The sequence below is a fragment of the Anopheles moucheti genome, chromosome 3 (assembly GCF_943734755.1).
Source record: "Anopheles moucheti chromosome 3, idAnoMoucSN_F20_07, whole genome shotgun sequence".
NCBI classification, from domain to species: domain Eukaryota; kingdom Metazoa; phylum Arthropoda; class Insecta; order Diptera; family Culicidae; genus Anopheles; species Anopheles moucheti.
The window spans coordinates 33,073,423-33,091,579 of record NC_069141.1 but is presented as its reverse complement, the minus strand read 5'-3'; the positions used below and the strand labels follow the sequence as shown (position 1 = coordinate 33,091,579).

The 18,157-nt window shown below is 44.3% G+C and overlaps 1 protein-coding gene across 3 annotated transcripts in view; it reads left to right on the top strand.

Moving 5' to 3' along the window:
• The window catches only part of LOC128305384 (P protein), a 49,079-nt gene that overhangs the window by 6,468 nt on the left and 24,454 nt on the right, over window positions 1-18,157 (top strand). Inside the window, exon 1 of one of the 3 annotated variants that reach the window (XM_053042791.1) lies at window positions 13,425-14,002. The exons of the other annotated variants lie outside the window; for them this stretch is intronic. Within the exon in view, the coding sequence (XP_052898751.1) occupies window positions 13,923-14,002 (80 nt within the window). The 5' untranslated portion in view covers window positions 13,425-13,922. Of the gene's footprint in view, window positions 1-13,424; window positions 14,003-18,157 lie in introns of those variants that run through there. 3 annotated transcript variants of the gene reach the window in all.

Below are 18,157 nucleotides of genomic sequence, written 5' to 3'. Positions count from 1 at the left end.
CCTGCCCTCACGTGGCCACACGTTGCACCGGGTCGGTGATGGTAAACGTGAACGCTTGCGCTGCTCTTTTATGTGTGCATTTATTTTTATACGTACAGCCGTGTCACGTTGGGTGCTGTGATTGATGAAGGAAAGTCTGTGCGGTAGAAAAGGGCAACGCAAACACTTTGTATGTGTGGCTTCAAACGCTTGTTATGCTGATGTGTGAGAAAAAGTCGTAAAAAAATGCTTTGGCATTGCTTTATATTAAATGTAATACAATTCGCTTGAGGCAATTATTATACTAACGTGTTCTCCATATAGTATCAATTTGGGTCAAGAACATCTCTATCGCAAATGTGCATTTTTTTCTCTCGTTCCGATCAGCTTCCACTTCATTATTTGTCAATCATAAGCCTTGTTGAAACAGCTTAATCTCAGCTTAATCTACAGACAAATCACGATGCACCTGCAGAAGGGTCAGACCAACTACGACAACGATTCTAATTGTTCAAGTTCACGACTGTGTCGCGACAAATCGAGGCGGAACTACGGTTGCGTTGTGTTCAGTCTCGTGAAAAATAAACCGACACCTTCACTCCATGGGAAGACACCGTTTTGCGATACAAACAAGAATACGTTTTAAGTTTCGCCCTCGGTGTGATCATGATCTCGCGGCGAAGGATAAACGCCGGGGAGAGCAAAAAAACAGCCAGCGACCCAACTTTAAGCGATGGCAAAATAATCACCACACTGCGCTATTGTCAAATGGCAACAGGCGGGTAGCGTCTCAAGCGATGATCTCAAGATTTGTGCAAGGTTCAGTGTCGTTTTCGACGCTACCGGTACGCCTGTGAGTCATCCGGGCTTCGATCAATAAGCGGCGAGACATTGAGACGGCAGTAAAGGGCTGACATAAACGGGAACCATCGGGAAAATGCCACCGGAATGGGTGGGTAATGCTAATGTAGCTGCATCAACGCGGAAGGTGACATTTGGAATGGTGGAAACGATCGACGGATGAGATTCGACATGAAATGTTAAGCAATATAAAATGGATTAACACAATTTATGCAAAGTAGTTAATGTTCTGTTGCAGTTCTGGAAGAAATGTAGTTCTTCTAGTAAAAAACTGCCATGAACTTCCATAGGTTACTGACCTTTTCGTCTTGGTTGGAAAATGGAAGTCTTGCTATATATTTTATGTAAATTACACTCGACTGTTTGGCCGCATAGCGTTACAAATGCAGCACGGCCCTTAGCATGGTCGCAATCTGATGAAAAAAAGCATGTAAGTAAATATTTATTCCCAAGGTACAAGGCCACAACACTAGCAACACCACTTTCCGACCTTGGCTGATTGATTTTGTACCTTTTACCAATGAAAATTTCAACCACCACGCTTCGCTGACCTCAAACATTTAACGAAGCTTCATTCCGTTCCATTCTTCCAGCGCTTTCGCTTATTAAGAGCCGAAAGTTGCTCGACATCAATAATGCAGCTGGATAAATTAGTATTGCGCTGCATGTTGTCACGAATCAACCAGTTTCCCGTTTGCTGCCACCCAGCACGAGGTCAGCGTAATTAGCGGTAATCGAACCACCTGATGGGAGAATTCGTGAAAAAATAAAAAGCTGGAACGAAGCAGTACCGTATGGCGAACACGCAGCGCCACTGTTGTGTTGTGTGTGGAGTTGTGGAAATCAGACAGAAAGGGCCGACATGGGAAAATGTACACCCAAATTGAGCGCTTATTTTCAATCCAAACGCGTTACCGGGAATTTTGGATTCCAGGCACGCAGAAAGGATGTACGTTTTCCATGCTTTTCACGAACCTCACATTAGCGTTTCCGATTTAAACGTACTTTCGTTTGGCTCCAGAATGGGTGGAAAATGGAACCGGAAAGTGGAGGGGATGGAAGCTGAACTGCTCAATCTTAAGTGCGTTCTTTCGGAGTGCAATCGATCCATTGAATTTCCGATCGGCTTTGAACGGCGCTTGTAAGCCGATTGAACTTTCAAGCACTTATTTATTGGAATTTGTCGTATTGAAGTTGAAGCTGCTGACAACGGAACGAAAATGTACAAATTAAATCAGCTTTCACATGATTGCGTAGCAAAACATTACCACTTTGAAGCTTTCTCTCTCTCAATGTGTGTGTTGTAAAAGTTTAGAGAGAATAAATTAACAACTCTTACAACGCACCAGGCTGCTCCATCGGTATAAATAAGAATTTTAATTCTGGGAAATGTAAAAGAGTTGCTTTTCCAGGGTTTTTCAACTTTCTTCCCTTCGCCCGAGCGTTCCACCGCCTACTAGAATGTTAAATATTTACGAGCCAAAAGACAACCACATTTCCATCAACTTTTAAGTGGTCGTTACGCACTCCATCGTCGGGTGCAAACATATTCATCTGCGGAGTTTGTGTAGCGAGTGTCGTGGGTTTTTTTTCTTCCTTTTTGCTTCATTAAACACAGCCACGTGCCCTCGGGCCGATGCTTCCCATTGTTCGATGCGTAAGCAAAAGCTTTCTCCCACCGGTCGGTCGTAATTTAAATAAACCATTTTGGGGTCGTGAAGGATGTACGCAGTTCATGCTTTCGCTGGTACGACGCCGAAGCGCACAGAAGCTGCCAATACACGGGACGCACTAGCACCCAGGACATTAGTCTGCTCCTCGGAGAAGTTACGACCGGTCGCCACTGGCTGTGGTCGGAGTTTCCCGGTATGATTAATCAAGCGAACGAAACGAGCAGGCTGCAAGCAAACGGCAACATGCCGGCCACTGTCGGTTCGTTGGAAAGGATCTCCGGACCCATCGTGTGTCCATCGTTCGTCTGGCGTCGTCTGGTGTGGTGCTGTTTGTTGCGTTATGTTGCGACCGAATGCCGTTCAATTTAACAGCCATTATTGTTTACAAACAATCAACTCGATTGAATTTAATCTCGCCGTGGCGACAGTGGGTAGTGGCCAGTGTGTTCCGTGCACTCGGTGTTGGTCAGTTTGATTTTTGCGTTTCTCCGTTTTGCTTGCTTCCTGCGTGCAGCAACCATAGAAGTGAGGGCATCAAAATGCAGCACTTCTTGGTGACGTTGGAACGTTTAGTTTTATCATAAACCTCTCATTATCAGCAGTCAACATCGTGATAAGATGGAAGCAAAAAATCGATTTCCACTATTTCCATCATTCGCCAAAGAGACGAGGACACTACCCAAGGATAATCTCCCTCCCCCAGCTTAATGGTCTTCCTAAAGAGATCAGCTACCGGGACGAGACTTGCCTAGCAGCAAACGAGACCGCGTCCACTTTCCTACGCAGTCTGACCTTTCTAGCAGTCGTTAGGCATCCATTTATTTCCAAAGTGCTGACATTGGAGGGAATCGGAAGCTTTATTTCTTTGTTATTCTCCTGTTATTTCCGCTTACCATTTTACTAATATTTGTACCGTCTTTCGCAACCACACACGGTCCATTTCTTCATTCAGTTCGTTTTCTTGAACCTTTGGTAGAGAAGCATATAAGTCCTACTGGTGTTATGCCACAATAAATCCCAAAGTAGGATTAGCAGAAACTTTTGTTTTCCCGTACGTTTTGGCCTGTATTTGCGCCGTTTTTTCTATGCATTTTTTTCCCCATACCGGGCACGTGCCGTGTATATACAGGCAAAAGTTTTTCCTTGGACTCTCTTCTCGCCCCGCTCACCACGAACACGAACAAAAGTTGGGAAGATTGAGTAAGCATGATACAATGGTATATGGTCATTCATCTTAATATACTTCTGGTTGAATATTAACCCAAAACGAGCAGGAAAAGTAGGAAAAACTGATCACTAAAAAACCACAGACATTGGGAAATCTCTTACCCAACGGGTACAACACATTTCCTAATTCGAGAAGGGGAAAATATTTCACGTCTCATTAGCACAACTCAACGCACTCAACGCACATACGCACAGCGTGAGAAGCTTTTATTTTTGTTTTCGTTGGCCAATGACCTTAAAGGAAAATGTTTCCTTTTTGGTAACGGAAACCGCCACCAGGAGTTTGGCGAGAAAAGAATCCAAGGTGGCCAAGCGGCATGAATAGTTGATCGAGAATGGCACAAATCTGTTGCGGATGTGGCAAATTTCCGCCACCAGCCAAAGGGATGTACGCCGAACGCGTCGTCGTTGTCGTCATCGTTCGCCATGATTCTATTACGATTTGCGATACGTAATGGGTTTTTTTCTGGGACAAAATTGGTGCTAAATTGCATTGAAGAGAAATAATACACACAGGATAGAATCACGCTTCACACGCTTTGGGGGTGGTGGTTCTCCTTCGCGCTATTCGCCTTACTTCCTTGCCGGAAGGAAGTTTGCGAAAAAAAAACGAACATCCATTTACGATTCGTGAGAATCGGCTCAACCGGCACCCCGGTAGGAAGGATGACGATTGGGATGGAAAAAAAATCAACGTCGTGCCTGCACTGCGCTCACTGCCAAAACAAATTCAACGCGAATTGATGCCACAATGACGTAAGAGGATTTGCTAAAGTGACGAAATCTATTTTGACTTCTAAAGCAGCACACGGCACATCCGCTTTCGATGTGGCAGTGCTCCGGTTATTTAACCGGTATTGTTTTACATCTTTTGACACCGATAGGTACACGGCTGTACGAAGATGACAATCCATCGATTACAGCAAGATTTAGCGGTTCGTTTACGCGAATAGATTTACAAAAAAATGAAAGCAGCAAACAAGATGATCTAATGGGGGTGGATGACGTGCTAGGAGAGGAAAGAACTTTCCGCAAATGGAAATTTGCAATTACGTGGCAAATTATCGCGTAACTGGAAAGGAAGCATTGGGACCATTACGCTAACTGGGAGTTTGATTGCATTGCCATCAATTTATATTTAATTAAGCCTGGTTGGTCTTTTTGATTGATTTCCTTTAGTTGTGTATTATTTCTCGTTCATACTAAGATGCTTTTGGACTTGGTGCTTTTGCTAAGGAAAATACAAAAAGAAGAAGAAGTATAAGAAAAAGAATAAGAAAAAGAAGAGGAACAAGAAGAAGAAGAAGAAGAAGATTAAGAAGAAGAAAACATAATTTTACGAAAATAAATCCATCAAATTGTGAAGTTGAATTTATTCTTCACGTAACATCTTGCGCGCCATAAAGAATGTCTAGACAGCTTGGCTGTGCAGCAAAAGTTCATCGGAATATAGCGCATACTAATTATCAAATCAAACACGACTCTATTGCATGACTTCAACCTTGTCAATCAAATTACAGCATACTGGAGTAACATTGATCCAACGAAGGGAGCAAAAAAAACACACACAAACAGAGAAAAAAGGTTCCTAGACCAATGTTGTCGATCCGTCGACGCATCCATCATCGGCCGTCCGCCAACGCGTGAAGGTGCGGGAGAAGATTTACGAACCATCCATCAAATGGCGCGATAGAGAACGTGGCCCACTGCCAGTTTGTACAGAACCTTCCACCGGCAATGAATAACTACCCTCCGTCACCGTCTCATATGCACCTTTGCAACGTTTCTTTATCAAACTGCAGCACGCGGCCAACTGCAAACGCAACGCGACATCGATTCGAGCGGATTGCGTACGACGCGACAACATTGGCCATTGTTACCTTGTTGTGCGAACGGCCCGGTCTTCAAATACTTGCGGGTGGACGGTACACGTCCGATTGTCCGTCGTCGTCCACACCGAACGCAACGGCGGCGTCTTGATCGCATCGGAATGATGATTACGGTGGCAAATGGACGTGGACGACTCGTTGCCGTACAAGGATTTATTGCCCGCCTGTCCTTACGAAGGTGTTTGAAAGCGATCTTAATTATGAATAATAAAAAAAGCAACACCACTCACAAACACTCATTTACGCTGTGTGTTTGTGTGTTAGTTCTCTGCGCCACACTGTAGATTGCGGAATTCGACCAGCTGGACAAGTTTCGAGCGTCGTTTCAAGGAAGGTGTTCGGTTTCGGTTCGATTTCGATGCCGACTTGTTGGCTTTATTGATCACTCATTTGCGCTCCTCCATCTCGCTGTCTGTCCCGCGCTGTGCGACACCGAATACATCTTCGGTAGTGTCGCGCGTGTTGTCTGCATATTCGCGAATTCCGCTGAAGGTCGCCGTGCTGTGCGAAGACGTCTTCAGGTGTGCACTTGAAATTCCTTTCACCGTGGCCTTCGCTAGCGACAAACGAAGGGGGACACGAAGTTGAACGCTGCCTGCCCGCAGGGGGGAATGCAATCTGTCTCCAATTTTGGTGCCCTTAATGGGGCATCCAGTCCGCGAGGGGGTCCGCAGTCCACAGGAAAATACTTTTTAGGGGATGAGTTCAAGGGTTTTTGGTCGGTCGGAAGGCAGCCGGGAGAACCGTCCGTTTGATCTTGATCCACATCTGCCCGCGCGAAGGGTGAGTAAGAACTGATCACAGCATCATCTTCCGCCAACAACCTTCGGGTTGTCGAACGTAGAACACATTCTAATAATACTACCAACCGATTGCGACCGATCGTTTGCGGGCCGGCCGAGTCGTCTACCGTTTATTTTTGGTATTGTTTTGCTGTGATTGCGTTCCGGCAACTGAGGTTTGACCTCATTTTGGGTTTTGGGTGACTGACGAGAGTGAAGCAGAATAAAAAAAAAGGTTGGCAATATTTTTTAAAGATATTTTTGCACAATGCAGGCTAAATCGCGGTACAAAATTCTTCTTGATGGCAATTTTTATAGGAAATAAAGTTTCAAAGATTAATAATTTATTCGTGCAGTTCTTTACAAGAACGAATTGTTTCAATAACAAGAGGAAGCTTACAATGCATTTGATATCCCCATTCTCACATTGCCACCCACGAGGCATTACTCTAATTATGGGCTCTAAAACAAACAGAGGATGATAACTGACAGCTCCATAAATCATTACGAAAACCCGTACACTCACCGTGGTGGGAAAGGTGCGATTTGGCAAGGTTGTATGGATAATTAATCTTTCAACAATCTATCAACCCATCCCCAATTTGCATAAGTGTGATGTGATGGTATGTGAATGAGGTTGTCATTTCACCGTTTCGAAGGTGTGTGTTTTTTTTATCTCAATTGCCGCCATTTAAATGTGTGGCTTTGCGGATTACGCACCGTGTATTGTTTGGTTGAAAAATGTGACTTCGCATATCGATGCTACTTTGTGAAGTTTGCTCTTGTGGACTTATTGGGTAAAATTTGAATAGAGTTTGTTAAGAAGTTGCTTAAGAGAATTGCCGTTTTTTAAGATCAGGGGATTGTTTATTAGATGGTATAATTGTTTATTAGATGGTAATGGTATAATTCATATTTAATATTAATATAAGGAAGGATCATCATCATCTATTTTTTTAAATTAAATCTAAGCTGTAATTGTGTATACTTCATTTCTTTACGTTCAACAATGTTCTTCATGAAGTGTCCAAAAATAAAAAAAAATCATGTTTTTTTAAGATCATGGGAGTGTAATCTGATCGAATGGTACAGTTCATATTTATTATTAATATAAGGAAGTCTAAAAAAATCACAGCTTAGCATGAAGACATATGCCATAGACATCAAGATGCCTCTCATCATCTATTTTTTTTAATTATATCCAAGCTGTAATTGTGTATACTTCATTTCTTTACGTTCAACAATGTTCTTCATGAAGTGTCCAAAAATAAAAAAAATCATGTTTTTTTAAGATCATGGGAGTGTAATCTGATCGAATGGTACAGTTCATATTTATTATTAAAAAAAAGGAAGTCTAAAACATTGACAGATTAGCATGAAGACATATGCCATATACATCAAGATGCCTCTCATCATCTATTTTTTTTTAATTATATCCAAGCTGTAATTGTGTATACTACATTTCTTTCCGTTCAACAACCTTCTCCGTGAAGTGTCCAAAAATCAACTTCCTTCGTTCAATCTAAAATGGAGCTTTCTGTGCCATTTCACACAACACCCGGGGAGAGTCACAGGCTGCTTTGATCAATGTGCGGTGTGTCATCATCGTCGAAATTACACGTTTCACCCAACAATTCGCCAACAATTCATACCGACATTTGGTGGAACCATTTTTTTTTTGTTTTGCCATTGTTGCACATCACGTGATTTCTTCATCCAGCCCGGCTAGTGAGAAAAGTGTCATCCCAAAAAGTGACCCACACACACATGCATGTGAGCAAAGGAGAGACTTCACAGCATAAAACACACTAATAATAGTAGTTTGTGCCAAGACTGCCCTCTGCTGCATACGGTAACGAAGCATACGTATTCGATCGGCACCACACACCAGAACGATTCCCTCCCAGGTTCCAATTGGATGCCATTTACCTTCCCCCCCCACGCTCCCCCACCTGCTCCCGAGGAGATCTTCCTTCCAATAACCCTCCCCTCGCGACAACCCCACCGTTTTTGCTGGGGTGGGTGCCCTGGTGTGCGAAAGGAACCCCCGATCCAACGCGACACGCATCGGTGTCGGTGCGGTCAGTACGGGGTAGCGTAGCGTGACTCTTTCTCTCCGCTGTGTCGCTGCTACTCATCATCAGCTCGCGGCGGTTCGCTGCGGCTCAGTTCAGTCCAGTTTTGTCACTCGGTCGGCTGGCTGGATGCGTGCGGCTCATTTTTCGTTCGTGTGTGACTGCGACGCGTTCTGGCAAGGATGATCGTTGGATCGCGTTCGAATCGATCATTCACCATTCCTTCGTACCTGCGAAACTGTGCTCGTGTGTGTGGTTTGTGGAATTCGTGATTTAAAGAATCGATGAAAAATTTGGTAAAATCATCCCTTATTTAATCGTTCGTTAATGGTGTTGTGTGTTTTTCCGAAGATATGTTGACAAAACAATAACTGAACGGCAGATCTGAGTGATGGTTGAAGGATACCGATCGTATCGAAACAAGACGTTTTAAGGTCCATGCAAAATAGAAATTCGCTAGAAAACTCGAACCCATGCAACTGCCCTCTCATTTCGATTGTTGGTGCTATTTTTAAGCGGTAAGGGACTTCGGAAAAATGCATGATGCTAGCAGAAGAAGCAGAAGAAAAGGAAGAAAAAAACCTCACCGCGTGGTCCGTGGTTTTCCTTCGAAATCGGGGAGAGTTTACTCCCGCATCACCACTGTGTGCGTGTACGGTTTGTTCCGGGTGTGAAGCAAATGTGTTGCGTTTCATGTGTTTCCTTTACGTGGGACCTTACCGCCACGCTCGGCTTTTCCGACAAACGGGTGCCCATTTTCTCACCGTGCGTGGGCGGCCGGCACAACCCGGCTTCACTCGGTCAGATGATAGTTATCTGCGTCACTACTTCTCGGGGGCTTCCGGGCGGAAAATAGGGGAGGTAAAGTGACAGGAGTTTTTTTCTGTGTGTGTGTGTGAATTGTGATCGGTTTTGAAGTGATAGATCGACAACGGGGGCCATCCACGGAAGCACCAGTTGGTTGGCGTGAAAATCATTCGAATGTTTCAGCACGCTTCCAATTAAACATTCACACGGCAGGGATTAAAGTGGCCGAGCAGCGCGAAGCCAAGCGAGCTTTGATTGAGGAGAGAATAAATTGTGGCCCTTACGTGAATCAGCACATTAAGGATGGTGCGCTTAGAGTTGCAACTTTATGTCGTGAGTGCATTAGAATGAATGGTGCTTTTAAAATCAGCTTCGGGAATGGCGATAATAATTGAGGAGATGGGAAGGGATCAATAGAATCAACCACTGCAAGTGCTTATTTTATTGCGTCTTACTATTTACTTTTTACCATTCACTCAGTTTAACTCGATCTACAATTCAAGAAAGCACTCACAGGCTATTTGCAAAAAAACACAAAACAAATGGACCTCATAGTTAAAGGCGTTAGGCGAGGCGAATCCATTCGACTTCCCGATTGACAGCTCCATTTGCTTCAACGCGTTGTGTTTCAATATTTTTATCATCTTTACCATCAGCGTCTACCACTTAGACGATCCTCGCCTCACAATCGAAATGAACTTGTCTCATCGACCCTCGGGGGGCGATCGAGTTCCCCAATCTTTCTAGGAAGACATTTCCTGCCCTTACCCACCAAATGGCAAAAGTGAAACCGAAACCGATCCATTACTAATCAATGAACTCAATTTGAGCGAATTAACGGTTGTATATGCTCAATCGGTTGTATCGTAAAATAAATTAGGTCCTAAGGATTGTTTGTTTTTACCCCCTTTTCCGAGGCGCACCCGAATGTTGTTTGATTGCTTTGAACTGTCGTGCAATGAACAGTGAACCAGCCAAACATCAGTCCCAGCCCGCATCACGCCGGAAGATGTTGAAGATTGAACGAACAAATGGGAACGATTTGTTTGAAAGCGAGATCTTAATCGAATGAATTGTTGCGATACATAAAAGTTGTAGCATGTTTTACATTGGACGTAAATCAGTGTTGCTTGCTGATTTAATTTAGGGCTCGATCAAGCGATGGAAGATCATGGGATGCACTCACAAGCGTGTGGTTGAAATGTGAAGATGGTGCTGGTGAATTATGTTTATGGTTGCTATAAATACTATTTGGGAGAAAACCAGCGTAGTCCTGCTATAAAGCTCCACAAATCCTCCAGTTAATTTATCCCCAAATGTGTTGGATAAAGCCATATAAGGGAAAAATGGTAATATGTTCTGTCCTTGTGCAGGATTTGTTTCTTAAAATGTATACTTCAATGCAAAAGCATCCACCCATCAGCTACACATCAGAAGCGCCACGGTGACTACACGTCATGGAAGCTTCCATTTGCTCGCTTATGAACGATTAATATTTCAACTTCAAAGACACCTCAAAACCTTGATATTTTTGCATCACACAGCAAATGGCGCCTGCTCGTATCAGACTCGCAACATTTCCGATCTATCAATGGGAAGATGCTGGGCACCGGCTCACGGATAGATTCTGTCACGGTGTCAATGGCGATGTTAACGATGCTACCGGTTCCGGTGCAGTGCATTCGGCAGACCTTCCGTTGCATACTAATTTTCAAATCCACCGCTCTCTCGGCGGAAGTATGATCAAGTGCTGTGCCGTCTATTGTGTGTCGCTTATGTAAAGGTTAGTTTTATTGTTAACCGTGCTGAACAAATTCATCTTGCCAGTGAGCAGTATTAACGATAAATTAACGAAAAAGAGCATTAAAGGCATTGCAACGGTGGGATAAATTTAACGATCATGTGAATTGGATTTCGTTTATTGCTTCTCTGTCCGTGAGACGTTAGTTTTATGGTTAAACAGAGTGCAATTATAAGCCACAATGGGAATGGTGGCTCCACGCAAAAACCGGTTAGCGAAGATGCAAGCTAAAAGTCCCTCAATATTCCTGGAAATGTTCTAGAGCTGCATCTTTTGCACTCCAGCGTTTTGATTGGATTCGATTATTCATATCTGGAGTTCCCTTTTCTTCAAGAAAGCGAACAACACGAAGACCCCCTGGGGCTCACTGTCATACATCATCTCAGAACCCCTATCCCAAGGGAAAATATATCTAAGAGAATTTGCAACAAAAACAGAAATAGAATTGAGTTCAAACAAGGTCAATAATTTTCGTAACATCTCTGTGTGTTCGATCACTGGTGAAGTGATGATCACATGCGGCAAAATACAATTTGGTTGCATGGTTCTGCCATCAACTTTGCTACTTCTGTTAGGCTGCGCTCACCATATGCGTCGATGCTACTTTCGAACGCGCTGCTAGCCCTCAACACCTGATCGTATGCTTTGCCCTATTCGCTGTCAAACCTGTTTATGACGTCGACACCTTATTTAGTGAAGCATACCGACAATTTGGCTAAGCAAAAGACTTCCAGCACGACGTTAACGCACTGCAAAAGATCTTGTTTATAGTAGACGAGCCAAGCATCCACATGCTACACGATCGCTGTTCACACTCGTCGAAAACAGTGGCTCATATCAGGCATACCATTCACAACAGGGTGCGCTCCCCGCTAGCGAGAGGGCTGCCCGACATAATCAACCAAGTGGCGTATTAAACACCTTTCAAATCTGACTAATCTCTTCCTCACTCGGTCTCGTTCTTACGGGCCCAGAAGTTCCGCCTTATCCTGCCGTCGCCCGACCCTGTCGGCTACCGGGCCCTTTTGGGTGACGGCGGGCGACTACGACGATGATGATCGCGAGAACTTGAAATTGGATCTAGATTGGCTCAAGAGGGAGTCCACACAGTCGCCGCGACTGTTTTGGACCGGGTAGAACAGCTGGAACTGGAATTCGTTCTCGGTCTCGAAAGTCAAGTACTACGGCCACCCCTTGCATGCACTCGGTCAGACGTTCATCCGGCGGTTCGGGCGCGCGCGCGCTTGTGTAGCGTTCTCTACCTACCTCTCCTTCGCCGAGAAGTCGCCGCGATGGTTCAGTCGCGCTTGTATGTGCGGTGTGTGCGATTTGCTTGCTTGTTCGAACGTTAGCCACACACAAAAAAAACCCGTTGCTGTGCCCCATGTGCGCCCGGTTGGCCCAACGGTCGGGGTTTTCGCTCAGTCGCTTGGACACCGTCGTTGATTACGGGAAGAATTTTGCGCCGCTTGCAAGTTCCATTCCGCAGCATCGACATTGCGTGCAGTTTGCGAAGTCTGGAGTGGTTTCGTTGCACTCTAGTGAGCTGTTTGGTTTTTTTTTTTTGATATGCCGTTCTTACAACGCTTACAAGTCAGTGAACCAAGGTGGTAGGACTTGTTTCAGGACTTGTTGTAGACCAACGCTAAAGCTGTGATTTTCCACTCATTGTGCGAGAGTGCAGTACATAGTGTCGCATTGAAATGATGCGGAAGTATCGTGCGCGAGTCGCTAGTGAAAAGTGAAATAGTAAGAAACATCTCCAAGCATTGAACAAGTTTTAGATCGTGCATTATAAACGAAGCTATCAAACATTAATCATCCGTTCTCTCGTATGGAAAAACTTACAGAATATTGCTTCAGAGCATATGAAAGTCGAATCTTTAGACCAGTGCACTAGCAGAAGCACCTGTTACACCTCAACTTATCTGTATCATGATCGTATCTAATCCATCCTGTGGAAACGCTAGTACACACATCAGCACAACGCACCTCAAAAAGCTAATCCCGAACAAATCCGGAACACAGTATCGCTTATAGTGTTTTGTTCTTTTTGCTAAACAAAAAAAATATATACAGCTTCGTGGCTGCATACAAACAAAGGAAAAAGAAAAAAAAATCCCTTCATTTATTAATTGCCATTACATCAAATAAAACGCTTGTGAAGCTGCACCGTACCGTACCAAACAATTTATTCATCGCCAGCGGTGCATTGATTGTTGCGACTTGACTTTTCATTCACAGTGCATGAGCAGGTGTTTCGGTGTTTGATCGCGTGACGTGACCGATACGGCGATACCCCTCAAACTACCGCCAGGCAAAGCGTCGTACGTTGATCTGTTAAAACAGGGGATTTTGAGTATTGATTTAGCATCATTTCATGCCCACAACTGTGACCGAATCCTCGCGAAAACCATCCTACAAGAGCATGACGAGACAGTTGATCGGGTTCGTTGCTGTAGACGCGCGCGCGCAGTGATGGAGTAAATATTGGTGGTGAATTTGATTTTTGAAAGTGTGTGCGTGTGTGAGTGCGTGTGTGAGTGTGTTTATTGAATCCTTTTACAATCGATCCCGGAGGCCAACGAGACGGGTTTCTGGTCGAATCGCGAAAGGTGAACAATCGGCGGGAACAAGCAGGAAACAAAAGCTGCAAAATTCGCAAATCGGTCCCACCAGCGCACCAGCGAGACGAACGGTTTCTGATTCTTTTGCTATCGTATTGCCCCCCCATTTTTGGCGCGTGACCGCCCGTCTATCCAGAGGCCCAGGGCCAGCTAGTGAAGCTATTTCGGAACCGGAAGATCAGCCACTGCCCGACGTTGGAGATGAAAGTCAAGGCACCGGCCAAGCGGATATTTCGACGCCGTGTCAGTAAGCAAAGTCTGGACAGTTATCCCAAACCCAAGTGAGTGTTTGTTTTTTTTTTGTTTTGCGTTTGTTAATCACCTTTAGCCGAGATCCTGTCACCTAGCACGCTAGCGGCTCACACAGCGTACTCATTCTGTAAAGTAAATAATTCATAATTATACATGGACACCATCCTTTCGGGCTACCACTCACGTATGGCGAGCTTGGAACACGATAATCTTAGGCACGACATGTTTGGAGGGTGTGTTGGGTGTCTGGGCTAATACGTACAGGGCTTGTACTTCAAATATCGATCGTCAGGATTGGTAACATGAAACGCATTCATTCGACAGAGCCCTGACATGACAAAAGCATTTATTGAAGTGGTAGAAATATAGAGCAATATTAGCGTATCGAGATGTCCGATTATAAGATTTTGTTTAGATTGAGATTTAATGAAATTTGAATTCGAAAATCACTGATTTTCTTCCGTTTTTAGCACTAAAGTTTCTATAAAAATGAATCAAAATAAACCAGTACCATTTTGTTCTAAAGCTGTCAAGTTGCAGTACTCCCGATAGATGTCGCCACCGTTCATAGTATCGCCCAACTAACGAAACGCGATAATTACAAATACAAAATATTTCATTACTTTTCTCCTTGCGGTCGGTCGGAAAAACATATTTGGACTGGCGCGTTACGGTTCGTTAGCGTTAAAAGACATTCTGTGCTTAAAATTCATTCACACATGCAGTGAAAGACAATGTCATTAATCACCACCGAGTGGGCTACTTGATCGGGGACAGCAGAGCGCAGCCGTTGGGTGTTAATTGCCAGCGTAAACAATCGCGACACCACATCATCACCACCGTTTTGCAAAGTCTCCGATTGGGTTCGTCTCGCCGTGAACCCAAAAACAGCTTCATTTCCTTGACCGGGGTCCCCCTTGTTGTGGTAACTGTAGTTGAACTAATTGTCAAATTAGTCACATTTCTCTAAAACAAATTTGCAAATTACGCAACAAGGAGAAGCGACCGGTTATCCTAGACCTAAATTGGTACAGCGTTATGCGCTGCCTTGTGGAACACGGTACTCTCTAGAACACTGGGAAACGTAATGCCACGCGCAGTACGGTCAGCAATTTACGCATGTTCATGCAAATCCAAGCAATCCCATCTGTCGCCCGGAGTGCAGAAGGATCCCCCTTGATGGATATTTATGTGCCCGTCCTATCAAGCAGATTAACGGGCGATGAGATCTGGGTGATATTCGTCAAATGGCACGAGTCTTCGCGGACGCGGCTTCTCGTGTGTCCTTACAGTGTGAGACAACAAACGAAACGAAACGAAACGAAACGCGACAAATTCAATTTGCCACCATCAATACCGACCGGTGACATCCAAAGGGCGTACGAAGTAGCTGACGATAGGAGCAGATGGATTGAGGTTTGAATGGAAGGAGACAACGATGGCACAAGCCTTTGCGAATAATTAGACTCGATTGATGGAAATTGAGCACGATGGAGCTCATCCGCAAACGATTTTCATCACAAGAACTCCCATCACGATCACGGTGGTAGTATCTGTAAAGTTCATCGGAACACATCTCTCGGGCGGGTTTCTTTCGACGCAATGGCGCCGTTGCAGTTGCGTTTGATAAATGTCCAACTCTGCTCCAAACTGTTAGTGGTACTGGAGAGCAAATCAATTAGTTGTCAGGTTTTACAGCCAAAAAAATGTATTTGAATATTTTTTTTGGTTTAAAACGTGTTTGAAGAATATTTTTTTGACATCACCAGTTAGGATGCTATTAATAATTTAAATAATTAAAATTTAAGACGACGTCGAAGTCGTCCATAACTGACGCGTGATCGAAAGTACACCTATCAGAAATAATATCTCGAAGATAAAACAAGATTTTACGGATAAAAACTCGATGTGTAAAGTCTCCCAAAGCCTTTGCAACTTCGGAAACAAATTGATTCTAAATTATGCTCATAAAATGATTAAAATTCAACACCGAAGATCACGAACCCCCCGCATATCATTGTGGGCGCTCCGGCGAGAAACGACGCGCTCGACTCTAATTGTCCAACCGGCAATAAAACTGTCACAATAAAGAGACATTAATACCTCGAAGACTCCGCAGAGGCTTCCGACCGCCCGAATGACGGTCGGTTGATGAATTTGTTTCGGTGAACATAAAAATCAATTAAACGCTATGTGCGCAAAACGATTCTCGACAACAAAAAACTCCGCGGCAGACTTCAGGTCTAGGCGCGATAAGATCACTACCACACATAGCGCATGATTGATAGAGCAAAGATCACACGCTGGTTTCTCGGGTTGGTACGTTATAGATCTTGCGAAATTCTTCCCCACCCGTACCAGGCCCTTTCGGGTCTTCCCCTTTCGAGCGCACAACGATCGTTTATTTGATTAGAAAACGATCATTGCCGTACGTGCGTCTGGAGGGAAGATTCTCAAGGTCTTGACCCACGTACGCTCGTACAACGGGAGCTCCATTGCCGTGGAATGGATAGATCACACATCACACACCACCCCCGGTTTAATCAAGCGCCCTGGGACCGATCATTGAGTTTTGTGGCCATTTCAATCAATAAACTACGATGACAACGATGACGGCGAACCGATTGTAAGCTGATCCCAAAACGGGGTCAGCCATTACTCATTGCCGCGCCGGAGTGGACAATGGTACTGCCCGCGCATGGAAATGCTTTGACCCTAGAAGGGAGTGCTCCCTCTGCTCTTTTTGTTTTTGCAAAGGAATAAAACTCAATTAAAAATGCGTTAGTCTCAATTGGAGGCTGGTGTTGTTTGGTTTTTCAATTAAATCATGTCATCACCCAAGACTTCTGGAAGCATTGGATAAGTTGTTCTATTACCAGGAAGATCCTTGAAGCTTCTCTATCCCTTCGTTTATACCGTACGCCAGCGCAAGAATGGCGAAAGGGATAGCTATTTGTAGGTGGCAGGGCTCGATAAATCTTACCGAACAAACGTCACCATCATCATTTTGATTACGTACGTTCGACATTTGCATTCTTGTACCGTTCCTTTGCGATATTGGACCTTACTCAAGGAATGCTTCAGCTGATGTAAATGCGATCCCACTCTGGAGAAGTTACTCCGCAGAACCCATGTCATGTTCGCTGCCTGCGTATGCTCTCTCACCCCTGATCATGTCTCCTGCCCATTGCTTGGGATCTCTCCGTAACGGTTCAGCTGGCTGGACCCGGTTTCGATGCCGATATTAATTATGCAAGAATAACAATTCCACCGCCGCCGACACGAAGATGACGAACGGTTCGATAGCGGCCTGATTTACATACATTCTTACTCTAGACGTGCGCGAGGTGCGGGACGCAAACTCCCTGCCATATCGTGGCCCTTCATCCAGAAAAGCGTGATGCATTCTGCTCCCGTGTTGTGTTCCTTTGTCGGTTAGGTTAGGACTCTTGGAGGTTTTTCACGGCCAGCCGGTCCCAGCCGGTAGTCATGTCCGGAAAATGGCGTCATATGCGCGTGCGCGGGCACGCTTTGCTTTTCAGAACGTGCCGCGCTGGGTTGGTGGGTGAGGGGTGCGTACGGGATGCAGACTATTAGTCACGGTCTCGGTCGATGCAGGTGAGAATGTGGGTTGACAATGTGGGGATGCATAAGTGGTGAACACGAGCTCAAAAGTGGATTACTCACGCGGGAATGTTAACCGGTGCAGGAACGGTGAGCTATATTTGAAGTGGGTTAACAAGATGGTTGGCGTGATGTGATAATCATCTTAGCAAGGGCAATTGATACAAAAAAAATCAATAACAAAATGGTACATTTATTAGGGAAAAGGGCGATAAAAAGAGATAAGTGGATTATTAGCTACTGTGATGGCTGTAATATTTTTGTATTTTATATTTTTATTGCATAATTTTGGCATTTATTATTAATAAGAAGTGTGTTCGGTATTGCAAATTCACACGGATAGATGTTAACACATCGCAGGTCCAGTTGAAACTCGTTTATTCCTACATCCAGATACAGTTCATTTCTAATTCATTTCTAATTCATTTCTAATTAATTTCTAATTCATTAGCAATGTCATCCCCATTATCCGGTTCGTCTATACTTTGTACTTAAATTCCTAGCTTATAATTCCAATAATTCAAACAGAGTGTGTATCATAATTCAATTTTTAATATTTA